General features: G+C 41.1%; 1 protein-coding gene across 3 annotated transcripts in view; it reads left to right on the top strand.

The window, feature by feature from the left end:
- AGBL1 (AGBL carboxypeptidase 1) overlaps positions 1-25855 on the top strand; it is a 306435-nt gene that overhangs the window by 77384 nt on the left and 203196 nt on the right. For all 3 annotated transcript variants that reach the window (XM_065688671.1, XM_065688670.1, XM_065688672.1), the window contains exons 7-16: positions 1733-1941; positions 5400-5565; positions 6538-6611; positions 9291-9407; positions 10395-10990; positions 12742-12825; positions 13877-13963; positions 14308-14456; positions 17930-18017; positions 25624-25768. In XM_065688671.1, the coding sequence (XP_065544743.1) occupies positions 1733-1941; positions 5400-5565; positions 6538-6611; positions 9291-9407; positions 10395-10990; positions 12742-12825; positions 13877-13963; positions 14308-14456; positions 17930-18017; positions 25624-25768 (1715 nt within the window). The remainder of the gene's footprint in view (positions 1-1732; positions 1942-5399; positions 5566-6537; positions 6612-9290; positions 9408-10394; positions 10991-12741; positions 12826-13876; positions 13964-14307; positions 14457-17929; positions 18018-25623; positions 25769-25855) is intronic.

A 25855-nucleotide genomic window follows, 5' to 3' on the forward strand; every position in this document is an offset into this window, starting at 1 on the left:
GGATGACCTACATGCTGACAATCACGGAGTCCTGAAATACAACATGTACTGGCAGAGTTAGTGTGAGATGGTTAACAACAAGGGGATAAATGCTAGAAAGGACTGCAGGCCAAGATGTAGGAGACTTGGCAGAGCTGAGTAGGACTGGAATAGCTGTGGGACCAGCAGGTCAGTGCAGGGGCATGTCAACAGGGTGGTGTGAAGGTGCAGAGCAAGATTAAAATGAGCCTGCAAACTGGTCTGGGGTGCCAATGGTAAAAAAAATTGCAGGATGACCACTCACTTCTCCAGATAAGAGTTTGCTGATGTGATGCAGAGACCAGACAGATGACTTCAGGTGACTTCCTCCCGCTTCCCAATACCTCTATCTACTTCATCACTGTGATTGAGGTTTGCTGCCTACTAGCTGCTTCCTGCTTAATCTCTGGCTGGCCTCCCTTGTTACTAATCTCCTGCATGCAGTATCTTTCTGTTCCCTCTTAACCTCCAGCTCCTTCTCCTGTACTATAAATCCCTGTTGATGACTTTAACGTTCCAGGTGTGAGGGGCTTTGGCACTTTGTTTAATGAACTGGAAATGAATTGGAGCCTACTAACTCTGGAGAACCCGTACCAAGAGCCATCTGTTGTGACCTGCAAATGCTGATTGGTATTCAGGATGCTGAGCTCCAGTCTTACGTATGCTACCTGGCCCCTTGGTTGATTACTGAGCTCATGACAGCTTCTAATGTGTGTCACAGTGAGGAATGTCAGGACCAGTCAGGGAAACATGTTTGGTTTGAAGGGAGGGAGCCTCGAGTCTCATATGGCTTCATGTTCATCCTGTGGGTCAAGGCAATGAATGCAGTGGGCCAAGGGATGTGGTTTAGAATACTCATTGGAATTTGTATAAGTTTTATTATCTTTTAGTTTTAGTCTGGTGTCCTAGATCTACATGACTAAGGGGACACTGGAGCTTTCCTTTTATTTTTTATAAAGCCTATATTAATTTGATTTAATTTTACTTTTTCCCCTTCAGTAAAGCCTTTTAAAGAGCACGTTTAGGTAATGTTTAAACCTTAGAGCTGTAAAGCAAAAGAGAGGAAGCACAAAACGCTGTTGCTCACATTTGTGTTTTGTTATTTTGGTGTGGGTTTGCAGAATAGTTTGATTTATGGCTTTTGTTATAGAGGAATGTGTGGGGACACATTTAGAAGTCAAACATAATTTGTGACAGGGTTGTACAGCTACAAGGTTTCTGGGTTTCTTGATCTCCATAAGGTGTTACCTCAGGACTGAAGCACAGCACTATGTGAAGTTTATGACTTGCTGTTGACTAATCTTAGTGTTCTTCAGCTTTTCTCACTCCTCAGGAGCTTTCTTAGTTTCAGGTGTAATTGTGTTTATTAGCACTTTGTAGGAGATTTGGGCTCTGCCCATTCCCCACCTGTGGTCTGGTTCATCTGGAGGGTTCTGAAGCAGCCATTTTCACCTAGACAGAAGAGAGACTGCTCCATTTGTTTTCATGTACAATTCCAAGAGCCCAGTTCATGCTTAGCAAATGAAAACATCTTAAATTGTAAAAAAAAAATAAATAAAAAATAAACAAACCCAAAAAAACCCCAAAGTTTTATTTTTCTGAGACCTTTAAGCAAGAATAAGCAGGTGATAAACTCTGAGTTTAAACAGTGAGTAACAATGTGGGTATCAAACAGGATGTGTAGTTTAATTCAGCCTGTTCTCTTCCTCTTCAGAGTCTAACAGCCGACGGGCAGTGAGCAGAGGCTACCTGGGTGGATTGCTGAGGCTCTATCAAGACTGGCATCGCAATGATGTTTCCAACAGCTACGTCTACATTCGTAGGGGTCTCCTGCTCTGCCTGAAGCACATCACCAACATCCAGCTGGGCAGGGAGACTTTCCTTTGTTCCAAGGGAATGGAGATTCTCTTTACAAGTGTACAGGTAAATGGTGCTTTAGTACCTAAGTGAGATAGATTAGATAGTGTTGGGTTCTTCCTCACAGTCCAGTAAATTCCATAGTTTTATCTTGAATTTATATAACACATCAATGAAAAATATGGTAATGTTAAAATATATTTAATTTTTCACAGTTAATAATTCAGAAAAGCTGAAAAGTTTCAGCTTAAAACTAATTCCTACTGAACCTGATGAGAATTGTAGTTCAGGCTTTTTAATGCCCTTTATTTCCCCCTTCTGCCCTGTGGATCCTGCTGTCTGTTGGTACTTCCTCTCCCAAAGAACAGCGCAGTATCTCCACAGAAGAGTTGCTTACGTGTTTCATGAGATGTTTTCTTTTAGGTATCCAGATGGAAAATTCCACCCAATGAGTTTTTTTTACACACACAAAAGTTATTTAGCCAAGCACTTGCTAGTGAGAAACTTCCATTAACTGTTTTTCAGGAGTCCCCAGTTTTAATCTTGTGTGGGTTCATCAAGAAAGTTGACATACTCCTGAAGGTGGAATCTCTCTGAGGTATAGAAAGGGCAGGTTCAGAACAGTAACAGTTTCCTCCCACATGCTGCTTTAGCCTTGTTTGGAAAAGTTGCTTATGGAGAGATCTCATCTATGTGATTGCATGAGAAGTGTTTCCATTGTCATTCTTACTGACTAGTGCATCATCTCATTCAAGCACCATCACAGACGGAATGAAAGGCCTGCCCCTTCTCCTACAGAAAACCCACTGCCTTATGATCCAGTGTATTTGCTTCTTCACCTTTACCATCACTGTAATAAATAATCCTCCTGTGACTGAAGGGTATTTCTTACTAGCAATAGAGTGTGCTGGTGGAGTTGTCACTTCATTGTCCTCTTGAGGACTTGACCAGCTTTCAAGTGGGGTGAGGTGGCCGGAATCAGCAGATCTTTAAAAGGAGTGTGGCTTCTGTTAATGAGAAGTCCTTGATCTGCAGAAACTTGAATAGGGTGGATGGCAACAGCTGCTTGAGGGTAGATGTCAGCTCGTTCCCTCTCAAGAGCCTTCTACAGCCCATGTAGGTTTCTGAGCTAACATCTCCTGATAGCTCAGCCTGGGAGCAGCGCCATGGGAAGCTCAAGCATGGGGTCACCTTGGGTGAACAAACAGGAAATGGCACACTAAGACTCCAGTGAACATTGATAATACTAATCCTTCCAAAGGTTAGAAGTGGAGTGGAAATGACAGCTTCAGGGGCCTCCAGTTTGCTGTCTCCTACTGTGCACTACCAGGGACATCATGAAAGGACAATTACCAAGGTTAATAAATGCAAAGCTCAATGTTTCCTTGCTACTTCTTTGGGATACTGTGAGTCTTAAAGTGTCTCTCCAAGACATGAAGTGTCAGGAGGACTCTGGCAGCCCTTGGAGATCTCACTCATGCTCTTCCCTTATTCTGTCCTGAGGTAGAGGCTACTGCTGCTACTATCTGTAATTTTCATGATAGACAGAAAATGGGAAATGTATTCTCTTGAGAGGAATTTTATGCTGTAGGAAGAGTATAAGAGATGGAAACAGGGCAAGACAAATAACTTCTGCTTGGGAAAGCAATGACTCTTTTGGTCTGTAGACAGTATTTTAGTGCCTTTAGGAATTTGCTGGCTGTGGAGATTAGCCTTGACCAACCTCTGAGCAGCTAATGAGGTTTTAAAGGTGTTAAGAGCTGCCTAGAAAAGTTCTGCTGAAACCATTTTATAATTTTTCTTTGCTTGTTTTAACAGCCTGCAGTGGAAGTCCTATTTACAAGGCTGGTTTTAAACTGAAACCTCCCTAGCTGCTTATTGTATGGACTGACAGATAGCTGAAATGCCTGAGCTTTTAATAGCCCTTAAGGTTGTGTCATTACAGGAAGAGCCAATAGTTCATATACTGTCGTCTTGCATAGATTAGACATGACATAGATTAGACGTACATTGGAACTAGATGATCTTGAGGTCCTTTCCAACCCTAAATACTCTATGATTCTATGACTGCTACTTGACTTGAGGAGAATCTAGAGATATTTTGGTTCTGGCTCCTACCTGAAAAAAAAAATAATTTTAGATAATGAAATCATTCGTGGAAAGGAAGCACTTTCTGCTCCCATTTCTCCTTCCAAACTTGGCTTAGACTTTCATGGCAGTTAAATGGCATATTCACATTAGCAACTGTCTGGCTCTGTACGCAGTGACAGGGGGTTGCCTGCTCTGAGACAAGAAAACAGGTTTGTATCTCCTTTAAGAGACTGGTGCATGGAATATCAATTTGCTGGTTTATCCCTGTCTGATTTCTTAAGCTTGCCAGGTTTCTCTTCAGCTTTCCTGTACTAGGGCCTACTCTAAGATAGTATTATTCACTTTATACTTCCCAGTAGTAACATCCATGTGTTGAAGTCCTGTCTTCACTGTTCTAGTAAAACTGGAACAGTTTTAGTAAACCAGAGTAAGATTGTTCAAGAATGTCTACATGCAGCAACAGAATAACAATCCTCCCTGATCTTTTCTTTAACAAGCAAACAAAAGCAACCGAACACCACATGAACAAGTGAATAAACTGAAACAGTAGAAACAAGCAATACATTCTCCTTTAGTGTTTGCTCTAAACATAATAAAACTTTCCTTGGAGATGCTTTCAAAATTGTATTTTTTTTCTCTCCCTTGTTTCTAACAGGCAGAGATCTAGAAATATGCATTAAGATTCTTGCAGTGACTATTGTAAGCATGTCAGCTTTAGCTGATTTTTCTAACCTCCCTACAGGAATCCTGGTTAATTCCACTGAATCTTCTAATGCCGTTCAATCATACATCAGAAAACAGAATGAAGTCCTGTATGACTGAAAAAACCAAGATCTCAATACAGACATTTTCCTATAATAAAGTACTTTAGGATCATAGAAATGTTTTGGTTGGGAAAGAACTGTTAAGATCATCAAATCCAACTGTTTACCTAGCACTGCCCAGTCCACCACTAAAACCATGACTGTGACAGGCTGCTAACTGGATTTAACTCCTTTCACTGTCACTCCTTGGGTTCAGCCATCCAGACTGGTTTTTAGCCAGCAAACAGTACATCTAAGCCATGACCAGACAGTTTCTCTGAGAGAATGCTGTGGGAAACAGTGTCAAAGGTTTTACTAAACTCTAGGTAGTCAGCATAAGCTTTCACTCATCTACTGAGTAGGTCACCTTGTCATAGTAAGAGATCACATCAGTTGTGCAGGACCTGCCTTTCAATAAACCCATGCTGACTGAGCCTGATCACCTTCTTGTCCCGTACGTGCTATGTGATGGCACTCAAGGTGATCTGCTGCATAACCTTCCCTGACATTGAGGAAGTTACTGACAGGCCTGTAGTTCCCTGGATCCTCCTTCTGTCTCTTCTGGGGGATTATGTGTAATAGGACAATTGCAAGGGACAGCTCTAAATGTTGTTCTCCTTTGATTCCTAGGACTGTTTATCTTGCAAAAATCTGGATCCTATCATAAACACCGTGACTCAGATTCTGAGGAAGTGCTACCCCAAGGAGCCTCTGCCTGTGGCGACAGTGAGAAGTTCCTATTCCTTCCCTCTTCCTGGGAATGCCAAGGCTGAACCTCCATGTGAGGGATCTGAAGGTAATTGACTGAAGGGTGAGTTCAGTGAAAGCATGACATAAGAATTAAATGTGGGATCTGAGGAAGGGGGGAGTCTTGTCGGCCTTGTCCTGAGTTGTACAGTTAAAATCTGATGGCTTAGAGTTTTATTCAGGAGAGATGAAACTACTCCCAGATCTTCTCAGAGCTTGGAGAATGAGAGAAGAGTAAAAGGAGCAAGGAAAAGGGGGAAAAAAACCCGAATTTTTCTATTATCCAAAAAATAATGAAATGAAGCGGGCATGACAGAGGCTGGAGGTGCCGTTGCTCCAACACCAGCACAGAGACACAGATACTGTGCTTGTGCATGGCTGTTTGGGGGGGGAAACACTGCTCTGCTTATTTTTCAGTAAAGAATTGCAGGAATTATCCTTTTTCTTTTGTAAAATTAAAGCAGATAGCAATAATGCTTCGTGAGTGAAAGATGTGAGTGCTTGCTGAAAAGCAGAACTTAAGCACATTCATGATAGCCACACAACCTACAGAAAAGGAGAAACGGTAGATCTTGTGGTACACACAAGCAATTTCTCTGTTGCTTTCAGTTTCATACGGAAGATGCTCAAATAATATAACAATGATGGCAGTAAAACATCCTAGTCTAGATAGTATAGATTAAGAGCATCCTGTAATATTATTGCAGCCAAGCAGAAAATCTCTGTATTGCTTTGTAATAGGAGTTGGATCCATATCATGGTGACATTTGTCATGGTTTTGAAACGCAGTGCTTGAGTCCAGGAGAACAGAGCTTTAAAAAGCGGGAGATTTAGTGCCAAATTCATTTATATTACATTAACAAATGGGATCTTTTTTAATCAGGGTCGTGATGAGTTGTAGCTTGAAGGCATGTGGCACACTGAAGAGGTTGTACCTATTTCTGTAGAGGGCCTGGGGCTGGGGGGCGGAGCGGGGAGTGGTATTAGATTGAACACATTTGCCTGTTTTCTACTTTTGCAGGTGACTATGAAAGTGATGGAGAGGAAGAGGCTGAAAAAGACCTAGATAGTGAGGAAGAGGAGAGTAAGGAGGAAGTAGGTATATGAGCCATTTCATTAATCATCCACATACTGGGAAGTGAACTTTTCATTCTCTGTTTTGACATCCTGATAAGCTGTCAAAACACACAATATAGATATGCACGTGGTCCCACATAAATACACTACACAAATAATAGAGGATACTTGAAAGAAGGAAAAGAGAAAGCATTGACTTTCATTGAAGAGAGTCTCCTGCATTTGTCTTATTAATTGCCATGCTTGTCACCCAGGATGGTGTGGGTTTGGTGGCTTCTGTGTTCCTGTAGGGAGACTGACTATTATAATCATGTGCACAGTCAGGGATAAATGATGGATCTCTGATTCCTCCAGGTGTAGACCAGAAAAGGCACTTAGTGGAGAAAACAGAATTATCATCTAGAAAAGACTAACCCTTTTCTTCTTCCCATATCAGAGCATATTTGGCTGTGTGTCAATCCTAAGCAAAAGGTCAGTACTTTTAAGCCACAGCTGAGGCATTTGAACCTATATTTCTTCTTCATTTGCTGCTGCACATAGACAAATAATACAATAAATTATTCAATACTTTTCTGACTTCTCCCTTTGCACTCTTCCTGCCTTGATGTAAGTCACAAAAAGGTCCTCTATCGGCTGAGGGTGAGTGTGCAAACGTTTCTGTTGTGAAAATACACAAAAGCACGTATGCACATGTGAAGTGGTGAATGCTGCTAATAGGTCTTTGCCACATAAAGTGGTTTGGGAAAGCATATTAAAGAAATGGAGTTGCAAATACAGTCTAATTAGATAAGATTGAGACTTTTTGGAAGGGTATTTTCATTACTTGCCTTGTCTTTTTCTCCTCAAGTATTAAACTGATGTCAGCCAATGAAGAAAAGGAAGCTAAGAGAAAAAATACCACATTAGCTCAGTGTCCTAACTTGCCCCTGTCTGTCTGGTTTCAGCTGAATGTTACAGCTCGTCAAGACGCTCATTCAGGATAAAGTTCATAGTGAATTTATTTCCTTCTTTAATTAGTTATTAATTCAGAAAGAGATCCTATAGTCCTATATGTCTCTGAACTATTTCATTATTCATAATATTTTACCAAGTAGATAAGATCATCAGGTTTGTTTTTATTTTTGCTTAAGAGCTTGCTCTGAGTATGAGTTTTAAGTACTGTTTGTCTGGCATACTGGTCATACATCTCTTGTGACAAATCTTTCTAAAGGGAAAGCGATCAGGGAATGGATAATGAACTTTCAGTTTACTTTTTTTGTATGAGCTATCATTTGCGCAATATTTCCTGGCATTGATGTGATGTACAAACATTTTCACAGCTACATGACACACATATCTATGCGTCCTCGTAATAGCAACCAAACTTAAACTTGGCTCAACACTTCCATCAGTAACTGTTTAGACAGTTCCATGAAAATCAAAATCATTGCATCAACCATTTAGCCTTCCCAACCCAAATCTTCAACAAGCTTGAAGCTGCTTATCATCATTATGCTGTCAGTGGCAAATCCTTTAAACTGGCCTCATACTCTGTGCAGATCTTCACTGCGTTTTCACCTAGGCCCTAACCGCATTTCAGACTCTGCTTTGCAATACAAGTGTGGCCCAAGATTTGAAATCTCATGGACTCTTTTGCATTTGGGCAATTTTAGCATTTTTTCTTTTCATAATAGCTTCAGAAATGAGTCTATCATGAGCAAATCGCTTCTTTGCTGGCATTTGGTGGGACATATTTACTAATGACATGTTAAATTATTTGAATAATGACGTAGAGTAATTCCCACTCATCAATACCATCTTTCTATCCTTCTCTCTTGCCCCATCTTTTCCTCATTTCATATGCAATGTCTGAATGCTGACACAGTTCAGTTTCAGTTCTTTTATTGGATATGGAGGAGTTTGCACCGTTGCCTTTGACTGTGAAAGTTTCGGATGAGGTTCTTTTCCCTGATTCACTGATGGTTGAGATCTAAAAAGCTTTTTTTCATATAAAAATATCAAGGAAGTTGGAGAGTAAAGAAGATGAATTGGGTAACAGTTTCACAGATTTTTATAAGCAGCGCTGAGATATAAAAATAAAATATAAGCAATTGGTGCCTATAAGTTCAATTATACGGATCTGGGCCTTTCAGTTTGATTGACAGGCACTCAGAGAAACCATGTGGTTGTCTAAATGAAAAGCAGAAGTGTCAAGCTTTCTAATTTGGCTGGTGGTTTGTGAAGACAATTTTGGCATTAATATACTTGGAGGATTTTTTTGCTAAATAGATATTTGATTATCTTTTTCTTTGAATATTAACAATTACATTGAAGACCAGTGCCTACTGTTTTGTGCAACATATACAAGGGAATGGATGATATGCTTAGAAATAACGAGTAATTGTTGGTTACTTTGAAATCTCCCAAGCTGCGGTGCTTATAAGAAGGTTCAACTTTCAGATTCCGTTAGAAACCATCTTTTCATGGTATGTCTATTTAGGTACTCAAATACCAAAACATCAAATTCCTTCTTTTCGTGATGTAGTCTCTCCTCTTGTGCCTGTATTTTCCTTTCCGTAAAATGACTTTAACAGTTATAGGATTCATTAAGTGAGTATGATGTTATTAGAAAGCAACAGTATTATGCAGAATATCACTTCAACAGCTATCTTGTGGTGCTGGTTTAATATACATGCTTTCCTAATTCTGCTTTTGTAGGATTATGACTTGGAGACAGATGTAAACAAACTGAGGTCAAAGGCAGTTCTTGACCGACCAGAGGAAGAGCTTGGACAATATGAAGCAATGTGTCCAGAACTTTCCTATAATTTTCAGGTACTATCAAATTGTGGTTTTCTTTATTTGTGAATATTCAAGAGTTTAAGACATACTTGAAAGGGAGTACTGACAAGAGGTAACTAGATGAGGCTATTGCAAAAGGGAAGCTAGATGTCTTACAGGACTAGAAAACCAAAGATTAAGACTTTTTGCTATAGTTTACTGATGAGAATCAAGAGTGATAGAAAGTGAATGATGCTGTTTGGTGCACATTTGGCTGGGTATGGATTAACAAAGCACTTATTGAATCAATTGCCACATGAGAGATCTGTCAGGTAATAATTTGTACCCTTGCTGGCAATTTCAACAGCAATATCAAAATCAGAATGAGATGTGGAAAGTAAATACTGTCAGCTAGTGTTTTTAAGGAAGTGATGGAGAAGATTGCACTGCCACTGAGTGAAGTGCACAGTTCTAACCATTGTTATATTGCAGTCTGGGACAAGAAATACACTCATTACAATTCTTAGAATTTAGGAGAACTGAAAACCATGATTCAAATGCAAACCTGTAAAGGATCACTGGCTTAATGTATCTCCTGTACACACAATGCTATGACATTTATTATGACCATAAGTAGCCAAATGTGATCAAATTGTACTGTCCATGAAGGTGGGATGGAGTTTTGCATGACAGATTTGCCTCCTTTGCCCTGCTGTAACATTTTATATTTAAAGAAAAAAATGCCTTGCAAATTATCTTCCCTAATTTGTTAGAACTGTCGGTTTTGGTTGGAGCTGACTCACTCCGATGACTCAATCTGATCCTTTTAGTTTCTGAGGACTACTGTTGAAACAGCTTTGTGGATAGAGAAATTCTGGCAGGTGGTCCATGGGCTGGTTTTACTCTGTCTGTCTTATTGGATGAGTACAATTTTGGGAGGCTTGTAAATATTTGCTCTTTCTTCCTTGAAAGGTTTCCTCTAGAAGGAAGCACAATCTGTCTTCAGTTTCTTTTAATTTCTTCTGCTTTTTAAATTTAAAGGAGCTTGAAACAGAATCTGAGGAAAAGAAGAGCTTGGAGGACAGAACCGAGAGTCTTCTCTCTGCTCCCTCTCATTCCATTCCAAATCCTACTTCTGTGAAACATCCAAACTACAGATTGAGAAACCAAAGTGTCACAGAGATGGGACCAGATCCAGGGGAAAAGGATTTCAAAGTCCCACTGCAGAGCTGGACAAAGAAGGAGATATGCAGATGGGATCAGACTGATGAAAAGAGAGACATTGCAGAAACAGCTCAAGATGCAGACTCTTGTGAAGATCCAGCCAGGAATCATGTGCTTATTTTACGCCCTCTCCCAAAAGATCCTGCTTGGTACAAAAAAACATTTTACCCTGAATGTGAGGCCTTGATCAGTTCTAGTGCTGGAGGGAGCCTGGATTGCTCAGACATAGTGACAAACCTTCTGGAGAAACACCAAGGAGATATCCCATTCCACAGCCCTCACTTTTACATAGCGAGGGCCAAATGTGTTAAGTCCATACCAGCCTACAAAGACTTGGCATTCCCTGATTTCTGGGGTCATCAGCCACCTCCTTACAGCAAGCCCATGTTGGAGCGCAAGTATGGGGTTCAAAGGTGATTGTGCTTTAATATAATTACCATACAGGATTAGGAATTGGCAAACGTATTTCCTATCTCTAACATGGCCTTTCCATGCGTCATTGGATGAGTTGTGATCTGTCTGTGAGTTGCTTTCTTTGTCTCATAGGTCAAGGTGGTAGTAGCAATCCTGGAGTAAGATTTTATCTCTTCTGTGAATCCATGTTCCAAACTGTTACTGATTAAACTAGTTATTGATAAATGTATCAATGTATATGATGGAAATCCGAGCTGGTCAAAGCTCTAACACAGATTCACTATTAGCTTTTCTTTAAGTAGCCCAAGGGCCAGAATAAACTATGAATCTGTGACCTTGATAGAACACAAATGAGAACAAGTTCGTATTAGAGATGGAGAAGACTCTGTCCTTTCAGGATATGTTTTTGCCTTTAGTCTTGCTCTTAACCCAGTCACCTTTAGCAACACTGTGTCCCATCTGGCTCTCTGTGGACAAATCCTTCCTATCCTCTTGGAGCTGTGTGTTTGTCAGGTTGCTTTCTGGAATCTCCCTGGTCTACCCTTCTTGCTGTGCCTCACTCTCTGCTCACTCCATGGGGTTCTCCAGAATCTTCTCCTCCTTCCCTAGCATGTGCTTCAGCTTCTGGGAAGTCTGTCATGAGCCAGAGTGCTGCAGTGGGGCAAGGTAAGTGGGCTGCTCTCCCTCCCTGCTGCCCAGCTTACTAGGAGAAGACAACATATACAGCATACAACATGCAGAGAGAAATCAAACCAGATCTCCCCTCTGCCATGCTGCTAGAGGCTACTGGTTTTTCCATGTTATTTCAGACTTTCAGGTGAGGGGAAAGCTGTGTTTTGAAATTGTACTGGCAAAGAAAGCTCCACTTACGATAACTTCGTCTGCTCTATGCGTGGCTGTGTACAATGACTTTACATTCCTTTTCAGTGGTATAAGGAATTACTAGCAGATACCACAGAGACAGGATTCTATATTAAACTTCAAATTTGATCAACGCTAATCAAATGGCATTTGTGAAGACCACTAATTCCTGACCTCTAGAGAGATAATGATTCTTTCTGCAGCAAATACAAAAGCTGAAAATCTTATTTTAGAGGCAAAATCACTCTACCATCTTCTCCTTGCACTGTTGCTCTGAAAGCATTTCTTTTATGACTATAATAACATGTGTAACCATACAGCTAAAATGGGAGTAGTCATACCATGCTTCAGGGCATAACATGATTGTTGCAAAGGTCAGGAAGAAAATCTGGTATTCCACATTTGATCATCTTTAGGGATCAGAGAGCTTCCGTTTAATAATGAGTAGAAATTAGCTTGATTTAGAGTCAAAATTCACTGGAAGACAGACTAGTAAGTTTATAAGTTATGGCAGGTATTTCCTCACAGGGCAAGGCTGGCCATCTGGGAGATTGGCATTGACTGAGAAGAACTGGGGATAAGTCAAACTTGACAGAATACTCTAAAGAATAGAAAATGTACAGAATCAGTCATTTAATCCAAAAGGCAACTTGTAATGAGAACGGAGCAGGAGATTTCTCATGGTAAAAGAACAGCCAACCAAAACAAAAACAACAAAAAAACAACAAATGAAGCTCACCTGGAATTAGCACGTGGAAGTCCTCTTCTTTTTACCAATCCTTCAAAAGTGTTTCCTAAGCCTCTTCATATTTCTTTTACAAGATTATCCTGTACTGAGATTTCTCACAGTATCATTACAATTTACCCTTTTCTTTTGTTTTTTTCCTAGCGACAAAGTACTAGATGATGTTCGCCGCTTAATCCAGCCAGGTGATGTGATAGGCAGAACTGTTTTTGACTTAGATGAGCCCAGGTGAGTAACTCGGATTGAGTACTGTAGCCAGAGGCACTGTCGGTGGTGGGTTAGGTAGTGAGCTCAGTTCATCTGTTCAGCCCTGATAAAAGTACAGAAGAAATAACCTAGGAGGTAAAGGCCCAACAGGAAAAATATACAGGATGAGTAGATTCCTTGTGTGTGGCTCTGGGAAAAGGATTTGTTATAGAAGTCACTGGAACAAGATAACCTTGAAACATTTTAGACAGAACAAGAAAATCTACACCTCAAAGGGACTGTATGGTGTCCCTGGATGTGTCTGCACTCTATGTAGGGATCTGGAACAGAAGCATGCAGGCAGATGCTGGGAACCATACCTAACGCATCCAGATGCAGTCTCCCTGCACCCTGAAACAGCATTTCCTACTGCGACTGCACTTCAGTGTCTGTACAGCCATTGTCATGGGCTGTAGATGTACCTAAGCACTCACAAAGGCTTCTGAACACCATGCATCCAGCCTTGTGAACAGTTTCAAGTGCTCAACTGTGGCCGGAAATTGTGGTCCTTGAGAAGATGCAGTACAGGGCAGCTGAGAGGGTCCCAAATAGGAAGAAATTGCATTCAGAGGAAGGATGAATGACTTGGAGAACATTTTTTAGAGGAAAAGGAAAAAAGGTGAAGGACGGTTTGAGGTAGGAGAAAGTTGTGAAGTTGTTCAAGATGAATTTAATGGTTTCTAAGTTTTGGAAGGAAAATATATAGATGAGTAAATGTATAGTTAATGTATAGTAATTGCATAAAAATGCCTTGTGCAATTAATAAGCTAATGGAAATAATTCAGTATGGAAGGTAACTGGAATAAAGAAATTAAAAAGGAACTGGGGCAAAAGGGGGTACTGGGAAATGAAAAGAAGATGCTATTCAGAATCACTAAGCAAGAACAGAGAATGCTGCACTGGGTAGGATGATTATGGATTTGCTCACCTCTTGCTGTTCTCAGAGTCTTGCTTATTAAAAAAATTATATATATTTAAAAGCCTGTCTATTGAAGCAACCTGCTATAGTTAGCTTTGCTTTGATTTACTGCAGTCTCTCAAGCCCAGGTGCTCCAGGCTGTCTGACATTCTTCTCCAAGTTTGAATCGGGAAACCTTCGCAAAGCCATCCAAGTGCGTGAGTAAGTACGCCTGTAGCGGCTGCATCCCATCCTGCCTTCCCACTGTGACCACAGCATGAAACATTGGAGTTTTCCTGGGTTTGCAAAGGGCTGGCCAGGGAAGCAGGTTATATGGTACAATGCCTTCCAACACCTAGAAGTCACAAAGGTAGCAGGAGTGAGAAAAACAGCTCAAAATGCTTTGATATGACTAACATAGCAAGAGTATTCAATGATGCATCTGGTTACTGCTAGTTTGATGATGTTTGGCTCTCATGGGATATTAGAGAATGTGATTGTCTAGCCTGCTGTCATCAGACTGGGGGGTGTTCATGGGCACCATTTTTTCTGGTCTTCCTTTACAGATTTGAATATGACTTAATTATGAACGCGGATGTGAACAGCAACCAGCAGCACCAGTGGTTCTACTTTGAAGTCCGTGGCATGAAATTAGCAGTTCCCTATCGCTTCAACATTATCAACTGTGAGAAATTCAACAGCCAATTTAATTATGGTATGAGTCTTTGGGGAATTGCAGTGGTCTTCTCTTCACAGGGATATCTTTTTAATGCTCCAAAGGTTTTGAACTTTCCCTGTCTCTGAGCATAAGGGAGGCTGTAAATTTAATCATATCTGCCCTGAAATCCACTGAAAGAGTTGCTTTAGGTTTGTCAAAGAACCTTTCTTTATCCTTACGAGGACTGAGGTGTAAGCTGAACATTGAGACCTGGGAGAGGATTTGTGCTGAAAAAGATGTCATTGTTCTGCGTAGGGACTGGAATGGAGGAAGAATGCCATTGGGGTTGGGAGAGGGGAAATAAGACAATCTGTTGGAACTGAATGAGCAGCATAGGATTGGAAAGTGCTTCTAAGATTTAAATAAATGTAGATAATCCTCAAATAAATTATTCTTGATCCTTTGGGCTTATCCAGAAATACATCTCTGCCTTCAGACCTGCTGAGACTTCTGCTGATATTAATGATTAAAAGAAAGATTCTGTTCCTTTTTGTCTTTGAGTTCCTGTCATACTCTGGTTCAGGAGGAAGGCAGCATTGCTCAGAAACAGGCAGGGCAAGTCTGAGCTTTCAATGTCCATTTTAGAAGAGAAATTATTTCTTCTGCATGGGTTGAATTCTTAGCTGGTATAAGCTGCTTTTTCATTTGTTTCCATGGAGCTGAATTAATTTACACTAGCTCTAGACCCAACTCAGAATGTTTAATAAACCCCTAATATCAGACTTTGCATTCCTCTGGAGCCCTGTGGATACAGGCTTTGCCATCACCAGGAGAAGTCTCTCAGGATCAATGTACCTAAAACAAATAACCCTAGGAGCTGGAATGATTTGTCACTTGTATTAGTGAAAGTGGCTGGATGAGTGGCATAATGAATTATAAATCATTTGCTCTTTAACCCTAAGGACTGGAGTTCAAATACTCATGTGGATCCCAAATCAAAATTATTCCCCCCCCCCCCCCCCCCCAATATTATTCTGCTTCCCTGAATTACAGACCAATTCAGTGTGGTGTGTCTGGAATTTTGACATCCTCCTGTAAACCCCAATGCAACCTCTGGTACAGCCACCAGCAGCTTCATAGCTAGAGATTCTGGCTGTTATTGTAGCAGCACAGAATGGTTTGGGTTTAAATGGACCTTAAGCTCATCCAGTTCTGATCCCCCTGACACTTCCACTAGAGCAGGTTGCTCCAAACCCACCCGGCTTGGACTTGAACACTGCCAGGGATGGGGCAGCCACAGCTTCTCTGGGCACCCTGTGCCAGTGCCTCAGCACCCTCAGAGGGAAGAATTTCTTCCTTATATCTAACCTGTCGCTGGAAGGTTGCCTGTTATCCCCTAGTTTGGCTGTTGTCAGCATTTATAATCTCATTTTGTGCACCCAAAATTGTATATGACTCAGAATCATAGAATCATGTTCAAGTGTGCAATGAAAAGTATATTTGGGAGAAAAATGTGCAAATACTATCCAGTGTAATGAAAGAGGCTAAGCCATGGCTTGCTTTTGTGTGGCTTGTACATGAGGTTGGCAGTTATAGCAATTCTTCTGTGGGTTACTTCTGTTGCTCTGAGAGGGCAGGGAAGCTCTAGTTTATCTGGCTTGGCTGAGCACAGCTCACTACCTCTTCCAGCACATGCATATTTACACACAGTTGGTAAGAGATGCTGTTTATTTGCTACATTCCCTCTTCACTTTCCTGGGCTAATGCCCATGCTATGTTACTAAAATCCTCCATTTGTGATGTAGTGCCAAAGTGCCATGGGTGGCAATATTTTACAGCTCCTGGTTACTGATCTGTTTTGATTTTTCCCTTCACTTTTGCTCTTGGTCAGATGGCACTAACTTTCAAATTGGCAAAAAAGGACATTCAATGAAACAGATGTGACCAGGAGCAGAGCAAGTCAGGAGGTGCAGCCTCTACCTCTCTCTTTCCCCCTTTTCCACTCACGCTATTGTAGGGAACAATGGGATTTCTACGATTCTATGATTCATCAGATGTCCAATTTGTGTTTTCTAAACCTGGATGTTTCCATGGGGAAAGTGAAAGGAAAAAAAAAAATGTGGTTGTTTGGTGGTTTTTTGTTTTGTTGTATGTTTGTTGGGTTTTTTAATTAAAATGAGATGGCAGACCAGTATCAACCATCACTCTGAGGCAGTTTGGGGTGTGTGTCCTTGGGACTCATGAAGAAGAATAGGAGCTGTCATCTGGGATGTTGAGAGCATTGCAGACTCTGAGCCTTACATCCCTTGCTTGATGAACTGGGCTTCTGGGCAGGCCTGTATCTCTTGAAACTCCCTGTGGCCTCTGTTCTGGAACCAAACACAGAATTGCTTCTTGTATGTGGTTCATGGTGTTGGTTTAGGAAACAGCAAGAAGTCATTCCTAGCTGTAGGCTGCACAGCCAAAAGTGAGCTGGAAAGGCATTTGTGCCAGTAGCCTTGCTAGCTCTTAAAGCGTTGGAACAGTTAACAGAGAAACCCAAAGGAAGAAAGGAAGCTGAAAAACTGCTTACGGAAATATGTCATCAGTATTAATGATTTTCAAGCATCACTTGCTCCTGGCACAAGAAGAGCCAAGTGAAGGCTCAGAGGGGGCAACTTATCAACATGCATAAGCACTTGAAATGGTTTTTTTTTGCCTTTTGTAAACGTGTTTCCACAGAAGAGCCAGCAGCATCATTGCTGGTTTCAGCCAGGGCTACACTGGGTCTGCTGGATTTGGCTGAGAGCTTCCCAGGCAAGGGAAAGAGCCTTATTGTAGAGCAGGCAGGTGTGGAAAGAAAAGGAACAGAAATTTGATACAAAAACTGCCTGCAGATGGGCTGGCTTCATGGAGCTGTGAGTAATGCATACTTGGGTCAGAGCAGAAAAAGCCTCCTTTCTGCCTCAGGACATGAAATGGTAATATTTTGCAGGTCATGAAGAAGTCATCTTCAGCTATAATATGGTACAAAGAATAGATGCTATTGTAATCAACATTTATGGCACCTAGGTACTATTTAGGTCTACTGGCAAGTTTAAAACCTTTCAGTTTTGCTTGCTACTTTCTGAAGGTATGGTACTGAATGCTTATCTAATGCTGTGGTAGGATTAAGGTTTCAGTAACTGTGCAGCCTAGCATAAAATATTGGACAAACCGAATAACTGATCTTGTTGATACCTTCATTTCTATTCTTTTCTTTCCCTTCCTCTGTTTGTAAACAGAGCAGCTTGAAGTCCTCCTTTGCAAAGGCCTGTAAGATAATTTATTTTCTAATGAACTCAATTCAGGCCATTTCTTCTGGAGATGCTTTTTGTACAGATATGGCTGTATCAGAACAAAGCTTTGGGAAATATATTTACTTTGCATAAACTATCTGCAGAGAGAGCAGAGGCAAAATAATGATGTTTCTCATTTAACCTCTTCCTCCCCACCCCTGGGTTCTCCAACCAGGGTAGTTGTGTCACTTGAAACTGTTTTGTTTTATGTAGGCATGCAGCTGGTCATGTATTCAGTGAAGGAAGCTCTCCAGGGCAGACCTCGCTGGCTTCGGGCAGGCCATGATATCTGCTACTACAAGTAAGTGCATCTTGGGTGAATGATTTCTGGTTTCCTTCCCCCTCTCCTCCCCTCCTGATAACAGTATTGATGCTGTTAACCTCTGACCACCAGTGCCACCTGTTTCAAATGTCTCTAAATTGGTGCTAGTTCAATGTGTTATATGCTTCCACCTTCAGAGAACAACTGTAAGTGAGATCTCTATATTAGATGCCTGGGGAGAAACAGGGCATGTGGAGAATTAACTTCCCTAGGAGCAAGGAGGAGGAAAGGGAATGGGAGTTGAGCCGTGCTGATGCAGCCAGGAATACAAGGAAGCTTAACCCACAGAGGTCGGCTCTTCTCCTGATCCAGGAAGAAATAAGCTGGATGGGATCATTGTTTTTCCTTTGCATATATTGATTTTTGTAAGAGATGTAGGAGCTGGCAAGATAAAGAAAGGGTTAGCATAGACACAGGGGTGTTTGGGGGTGTTTATGCATTTATATACATACACATATATAAATATATATGTAAAAATAAACATAGGCAAGTACACAGTTATTTCTTTGTGAATATATGTCTATACCTTAGTATCTTCATGAGCTTCCCATCTCTGCAAAGCTGGAACTCCAGTCCTAGAAGGAAACTACTCTTTGGACCATGCTTATTGGCACCATGTAGACCTTGTCCTGGTAGCAGAAACAGTAGGCATTAGCCTTAATGCCTGTTCTATGGGATCTTTCATCTTCCTACTGGAGCCAGGCAACAGGGGCATAAAAGAGCTCTGACAGGCTCAGTGCTGACTTTTATGCAAGGTCCCTGTTTAACGCTGTTTCTGCACAGTGTCAGAGCCTCAGAAGAAAAGCTCTAGGTCAGTCTTATCTTTAGCTTGTATCCGAGCTGGAGCTTGACTCACGTGAGAAATATTCCCACGTGGGTACCTCATTTCCATGCAGAAAACTGATCCCTGTTTAATTCTGGGTGTTACAGTCAAGGGAGACAAGTGCAGAGCTTGGAGTTTCAGTAGGTTGAATGAACACTCTTTTGCTTTCTCAAGGCTGCCAAAATGCTGTCCACAACACTGATTAATTATTTTAAAGATGACGATTGAAAGGGCTTTCAGGATTAAGATAATTGCTGTGTTGTGGATTAAAAATTGTGCAGAGTTGAAGGCTGGGGAACAGTATAATAGAACAAGAAAGAAGCTGGTGAAGTTCACATACTTCATAATCAAATATTGCATCATTAACTAACTATTTTATCCTGGCCTTACCTATCACGACCTGAAAGCTGGGGCTGAGAATGCCCAAGTGAAAGTTCTACCTCTCCTTTTTTGTTCTTCTCATTATTTTTTCTATCAAGATTCCTATTCACCAATTTGCATCACTTGGTGTCTCAAGACTTTGAGTATTGCCTTAGGCACTGCACAGACCTATACTATGGTCCTTGCCCTTAAGACCTTGTAGTTGAAGCACAGGGTCTGGGCTACCCAATGACTGCAAACAGGCAAGGAAATATCAGAAAACAGAAAGGTGCTAACACAATTAACAACAAGGATAATTGCCCAGCATGGTAAGTAGTGTTGTCAGGACAAAGCTGGACTTTTCTGATGATCTAAATGGAATTCCTTCCCTCATGAACTCATGTGTTGAGGCTGATTTTTTTTAAACTGATGTGAAATACTGGGTTTTTTGCTTTAAGACATTCTATTTGTGTCGTCGTTCACAATTTTGCTGTTAGGTTCAGAGGTGGCTCTGTTCACAAGTGGATGTGATGAGACAATAAACTCTAACAATGACAGTGGGGCGCCTTCCAGGAGTAGCAGAAACTCAAACTCTTGTTGTCACAGAAAAAATCATCCCAAATCTCTGTTGTAATTTCTTTTTAGTATGTCCCTTTTTTTTCTTGGGGGGGGGGGGATGTGTGGATGGGTAGGAGATGAAGGTTCAGATCATCATTTGTCAAGCTGGCATCTTGTATGTAGCAGTCTGAGTAGTTATTCTATTTTGTTCTAAGTACCCCCCAGTAACCTTTATTCACCTAACCTTTTCAACCTTAAGAGCTAACGTACTGTGGTGCAGTGGCTTCCCTTTGCATAACTGTAACCTCTGGCTTCTGTGAGCATATGTTTCTGGTTGGGCAAGCTTTATGTGCTGATTACCATAGCAGTGGCTTCTCATGTCATTAACAAGGCAGTTACTGTGCAGTGATTCAATAGCAGCTGAGATTAAGCTGTGATTATACAATTAAGCTTGTAATCAGATTCTTGTTCAGAATATGTGAGAGAATTGAGTTTTACTGATTTGGACTATTCTGTGTTTTCTAACTGTACATTGAATTATTTGTCAGCATATTCATCTAGGATAACTAATTGCTGTCTGTCTCATTTACTGCTTATTCCAGGTTTATATGTTTATTCCAGGTTTATATCCCAGTGCATATATGCACTTTCACCCCTACTGAAACTCTATAGAGTTTTTATTTCACTGATTCCCAGTCACGAGAAGTTGTAGGTGACAGGGAACGTGAAGAAAGTACGTTTGGGGTTGCTCAGGCTTTGGCTCAGTATAGATCTGATTGTTATTGTGATTATCATGCTTCATGTGTTTTGGGGAAAGATCTCTTTTCATGGGGTGGGACTGGCACATTTTGAAGGGAGCCTCCTCTAATTACATCTACTAAGAGTTATTCATAAATATGGGCAAAGAGTGAGATACCTACAAAAATAAGGAGGAGCTCAAAGATGTCCTTAATTGCTTTTGCAGGAGGGCTTGTATTGAAAGCAACCTCTGAGCTGAAGGACAGTGGGAGGATAGGTGCGATTGCAAGATGCCTGGGTGATGCACGTTGGCTGATCTTTGCTGACATTCATCTTCACTGAAGATGGGATAGTTCACTCATAAAGATGAATGTTGTGGCACAGCTCCGTCATCGCGTACCTTTCCCATATGTCTCATGAGAGTTTTTATGTTGTGGGGAATATTAGCAGTGCTCTTGTCAGAAGGAAGCAGTGACACTTCTGCTCTATTTTATTGCCTCTTCGTGAAGTGACAGGATACACCCATGATAAACAGAGTTGCAGTTACTATAAGATCATCTAATTCACTCGCTGTCTTGGCAGCTTCTATGCACTGAATAATATTCCTTTACTGCAAATTATTTAAGGAACTATGGCAGTGTGCTGAATTGGTGACAGCGTGCTTGTGCCTTTGGTTTCATGGCTCATTCTAAGCTTATTATCTAACCTCCAGGTTTTTCAGGCAATAGTCAGTTCACAGGTAGTAATGAGGTACATGGAGTGTTTTGTTCTCACATTACCATGAAGGACTTCACTGTTTGGTGATCGTAGAAGTGTCAGAACTAGGTCTTCTCTTTTCAGCATCTTTATCATCATATTAGACGATATCATCCAGCATTAGCAGGCCACCCCTCAGTTCTAATGATATCTACAAGGGAGAGCTGAGGTATCACTCAGTCAGAGTGCCTGCCTGACCTTTACAATACAACTGAAAACCTTAAGAGCAAGATGGCCATGGGAATATCCTGCCTGCAATCTTGACAATAAGGGTGCCTTAACAAAGATTTGGCCCTTGAGAAGGAAGTTATGTTGTGTGTTTTCCAATTTCCAATGTTGCAGACCCCAAAATAACAGCCATGCCCTGTAAATTGTTAAATACTGGGGGGTTATGTGTTAGTAAAGCATATTTCACTTGGCAGCCACACTTAGTAAGAAGGTCAGGGCATGTAAAATGAGGGCACAACACTCCAGGTCGTAGAAGGATTTTGGACAAAGGGAACAGTGGTAAATAGTTTACTTTCCACTTGGACTCTGTTTTGAAATGGCCTAGAAATCTAGGATATTGGTATTTTCTTTGGCCATTTTAAGCTGAGCTGATACAATGCCATATTCCATCACCCACCAGTGCTTTGCACTGCAGACAGGAAGTCTAAAGACAAGATGACCAGGAGATGATGTTCTTGTATTACTTGGTGCTTTTGAATTCCTGAGTCACAATCCAGCTCCTTTACTGACCTGTCTGTATCTTTGGCCAAGTGGCTTAACCTGTCTGTGTCTGACTTTTACCCATCTGTAAAGGATAGAAAATTAGAGTTACTTATCTGCCACCCAAAGAATGGGAATAGATAAATGGGAAGGAAGTTTTAATTAGGTAATGCTTGCAAAGGTCTTTTAAGCGCCAAAGAATTATTGTGTAGAGTAAGTGATAAGTAGTCTTATAATTATTATTAATTAACTCTCCATCACAGCTATGCTAGAAATATGCTACCTGTACATGATTTCTGAAGGAGAACAGAAAGCAAAATGATTTCACTGTTACAAAGTGACTGAAAGGCACAGCAGATACAGCTTGCATGTTGATTTAAAAAAGCACACTTTGGCCTCTTGTTTTCTTTCCAATAATCAGTGTATTAGTTTCTAGATGACATGTGATGCTTTGAACACTCTGAAAGAGAACACAAATAAGGTGATGAGGACTAGATATTGCTAGGGTGTCTTCTTCCTCGCTTGTTAATTTGGGCTTAAACTGATGTGGTAGAATGTAGTGATGGAAGAGGGGTGAGGAAGAAAAACTCAGCCTGGTGAAGGAACAGGGAGGCAATAGAGCCATCTTGGGGTGACAGCACTAGAAGGAGGCAAAGAGGAAAAACACTATTTTTTAGGTTTCTTTTGAAAAAGATTCAGAGCTGCTGCATTGTTTGATGGATTGTGAGGAGACCAGATCATATGCAGTAAGAATACGTGATCATTTACACTGTGTACACACAGGTGGTTTTTCTTAATGCATGAGTGAAGAATATTAAAGCCTCACAAAGCCACCTGCAAGCTTCCTGTTACTGCCAGATAGTTTGCTATAGATTGAAGGAGGTGTCAAGAAGTGATTCAGAAGTCTGGAAATATCTGTTCTGGGTGGGTAGTTTGCTGCAACAGCATCAGTTCTCAGAAGAATGAAATGTGTTGCTAAGCAGTGTGGTGAGAGCTCTGTGCATCAGTTCCCTCAGGATCATGTAATCTTAGCACAGCCAGGAGTATGGACCATTGATAACAGCGTAGCATCAAGGTCAGAGGTGTCTGGTGCTGCAAAACCTCTGAATTAAGTGGCCATTTCAGGCAGAAGAGACATTTTTGGCTGCAGAATTACAGAACTTAGAGAGAGAAGCCTTTAACGGGGCATTAGGGACAGATGAGAATAATGTGTATGTAAGATATTTAGGCAGCATCTGCCTGTAAAAACTTAATTCCTCCCTCACTTCTACCTACAAATGTGAAATTGGTGGTGACAACTAAGAAGATCTCTGCACTTTGTGACAGGTCTTTGTGAATAAGGTCATCTGATCTTCCAAGTCACACTGAGGATAACAGAGGCCATGGAGATAACTACTTACTTTAGGTGCTATACAATAAATGGTTCTCAATTATCCTTCACTTCCTGTTACAATTAACAGGAACTCTATTAAATGTCATCATTCTGAATTACAAAGAAAATCAAATCCTAGATCCACCAAAACACAGTAACTAAGTAGATGTTTCTATATGTGGGTTCATTGCTTTTTTTTTTTCCTCTGAGTCTCTTTGTCCAATATGAAGGGTGGGTTATTTGCAAAAGAAATGTTGGGGTGAAAGGTTTAGCTGAGAATAAAATCATAGGGTTTTAGTCTGCCACTGTGACTTGATGTTCATGTACTGTCTGTTGACCCACTCTGTATCACTCACCCCACATGATCCTAAGTATTAAATTCAGGTGAAAATCCAGCAGAATTGTATTGTTTTGGAGAATATGACAAGAATAATTACCTTTTCTCTCCACCCTTTTGAGTAAAAATGAACAGAGGCAGAATAAGCCAGTATTGTAAATTTCAGGAGCTGAAATTGCATCTTTTGGTTGCCTCTTCTGTTTTGCATTTTAATGCAACATTGATGATAACATTTGTCAAAGAAACCTCACAGTCCTTCAGAATCAGAAGGTTTGGCAATAGCATAATTGGTGCAATGTGGGAAAAAATATTGTTTGAAATGTACTTATGCATGCGATATTTGCTGTGAGGCTTCTCCCTAAAGTGCATGTATTGTCTCTTCATCTCTTCTGAAAGAAAACTTTCTTGCTCAGCCTAAAGTCATCTCTATATCGGAGTAAGTCTTCTGCAAGAGATCTGGTCCTGGAACTAGGTTGAGAAGCTCACTTTAAGATCTCATAGTTTTAATGAAAGGGAATGTTAAGGGCCTGAATGCACTAGGAGACCTTGATGACCCTGACCAGCCTTGCCCAGGGTGACCCACACCCTCTGTCCATGGGCCCAGCAGATCTAGTTGAACTACTTAGTCCCTGTCTGAGCTGTGTTGTAGCGAAGCTCCAGCTCAGTCACTGCTGTGTCTGTGCTTTGCTATCAACTCTGGTGATCTGGATCCTAACCCATTGGCTGACCTCCTGGCTTGATCCATACCTGCCTCATCACCACAAGCAGTCTGATGATTTGGATGTGTGGTTGAACCTGTCTGCCATCCCCAGCCATGCTCTGCTCAGGTACTGTGAGAGATGACCCTGGGTGCTGAGGCCCTTGCCCTAGTGGCTTCCACATCAAGCTCAGCTCCCATCTTTTAGGGAGCAACTGCCCTTACTCTGCTCCTTGATGGGGAGGCTCAAGTCTTTGAAAAAGAGGGATTCAAAAAAGAGGATTTTTTTGGGTAGCTCACAACCTGCAAATTTGTATGAGATCACTTCTCCTCTGTATGCAGTCTCTACCAAATCCACTCTCTTTGTCTTCCTACTCAGCAAAAGCCTTTGATTATGTTTGAAATATGTTTATGTATGTCCTTTTTTTATTATTATTTATTTTATTAATTCCTGGAATATACCTTTCTTCCTGTGGTGGAACTGAATAGTTGGTTTGGTAGTGTATTCATATTTTCTATATCTCCAGGCTGTCACAGAATATATTCACATGGCATTGTTCAGGACTGTGAATAGGTACCTGTATCTCTGAGCAAGATAATTTGGATATCAGAAGCAATACAGCAGTGTTAGCTGAATGCACTAATCTAAATACATCTGGGCGTGTTATGTGAGCTAGTATTAGCTGGCATCCTGCCCTTATTTGCACCTTCAGAAATTAAACAAACTGTTATTTTCCTGTAAGAGTGCTGCCATCCATCAGCAGCATGTGACTGGCTGTGTCCAGTACTGCCACACATGGTTCTGCTTCTTAACTCCCTCTTAGTCTTTGTGCACTGTGTGAATCCCAAGATGTCCTTGAATCTTGGTATCAGGGTACTTACCTTCATGATCCTATTTACACCTCTCTGTAGTGGAACCATCGTTTCTCTAACCTCCTTGTTTCATATAGTCTGTAGGTTCACTGTTGTGTTACTGGATGTTCACTGTTGTGTTACTGGATGTACATAATTTAGCACTGTGTTATTGTTGTACCTGGGATTGGGTTGGTTGTACTTGCATGGGGCCTTCCCAGTCTTTGTACAATGACTGGTTGAGTTTGAAGCCCATCTACAGTGAGATTCAGCACTCTCATTCAGGGAGAGTGCTTCTCTGAATGTTTAATTCTCTTTTGGATACTCCAAATGTGCATCCAGAAGTGAAAACCATCTGCTTCCTCCCTCTTTCTCTTCTTCCAGAAACCACTACCGCTGCAGTGCAGCTGCAGGACGAGGCATGAAAGGGAATTTCTACTATACACTCACCTTCAGCATCAAGTTCCCTCATAAAGATGATGTCTGCTATCTGGCCTACCATTACCCCTATACCTACTCTACAATGATGGTAATATTGATATCTATGTAGATAATAAGCTAATGGGCCTGGCAGGTCAGAGCTGCTTGAGTCTGTATAGATCCTGAGATAGTGTAG

This window comes from Lathamus discolor, chromosome 8 (genome assembly GCF_037157495.1).
Source record: "Lathamus discolor isolate bLatDis1 chromosome 8, bLatDis1.hap1, whole genome shotgun sequence".
Lineage (NCBI taxonomy): Eukaryota > Metazoa > Chordata > Aves > Psittaciformes > Psittacidae > Lathamus > Lathamus discolor.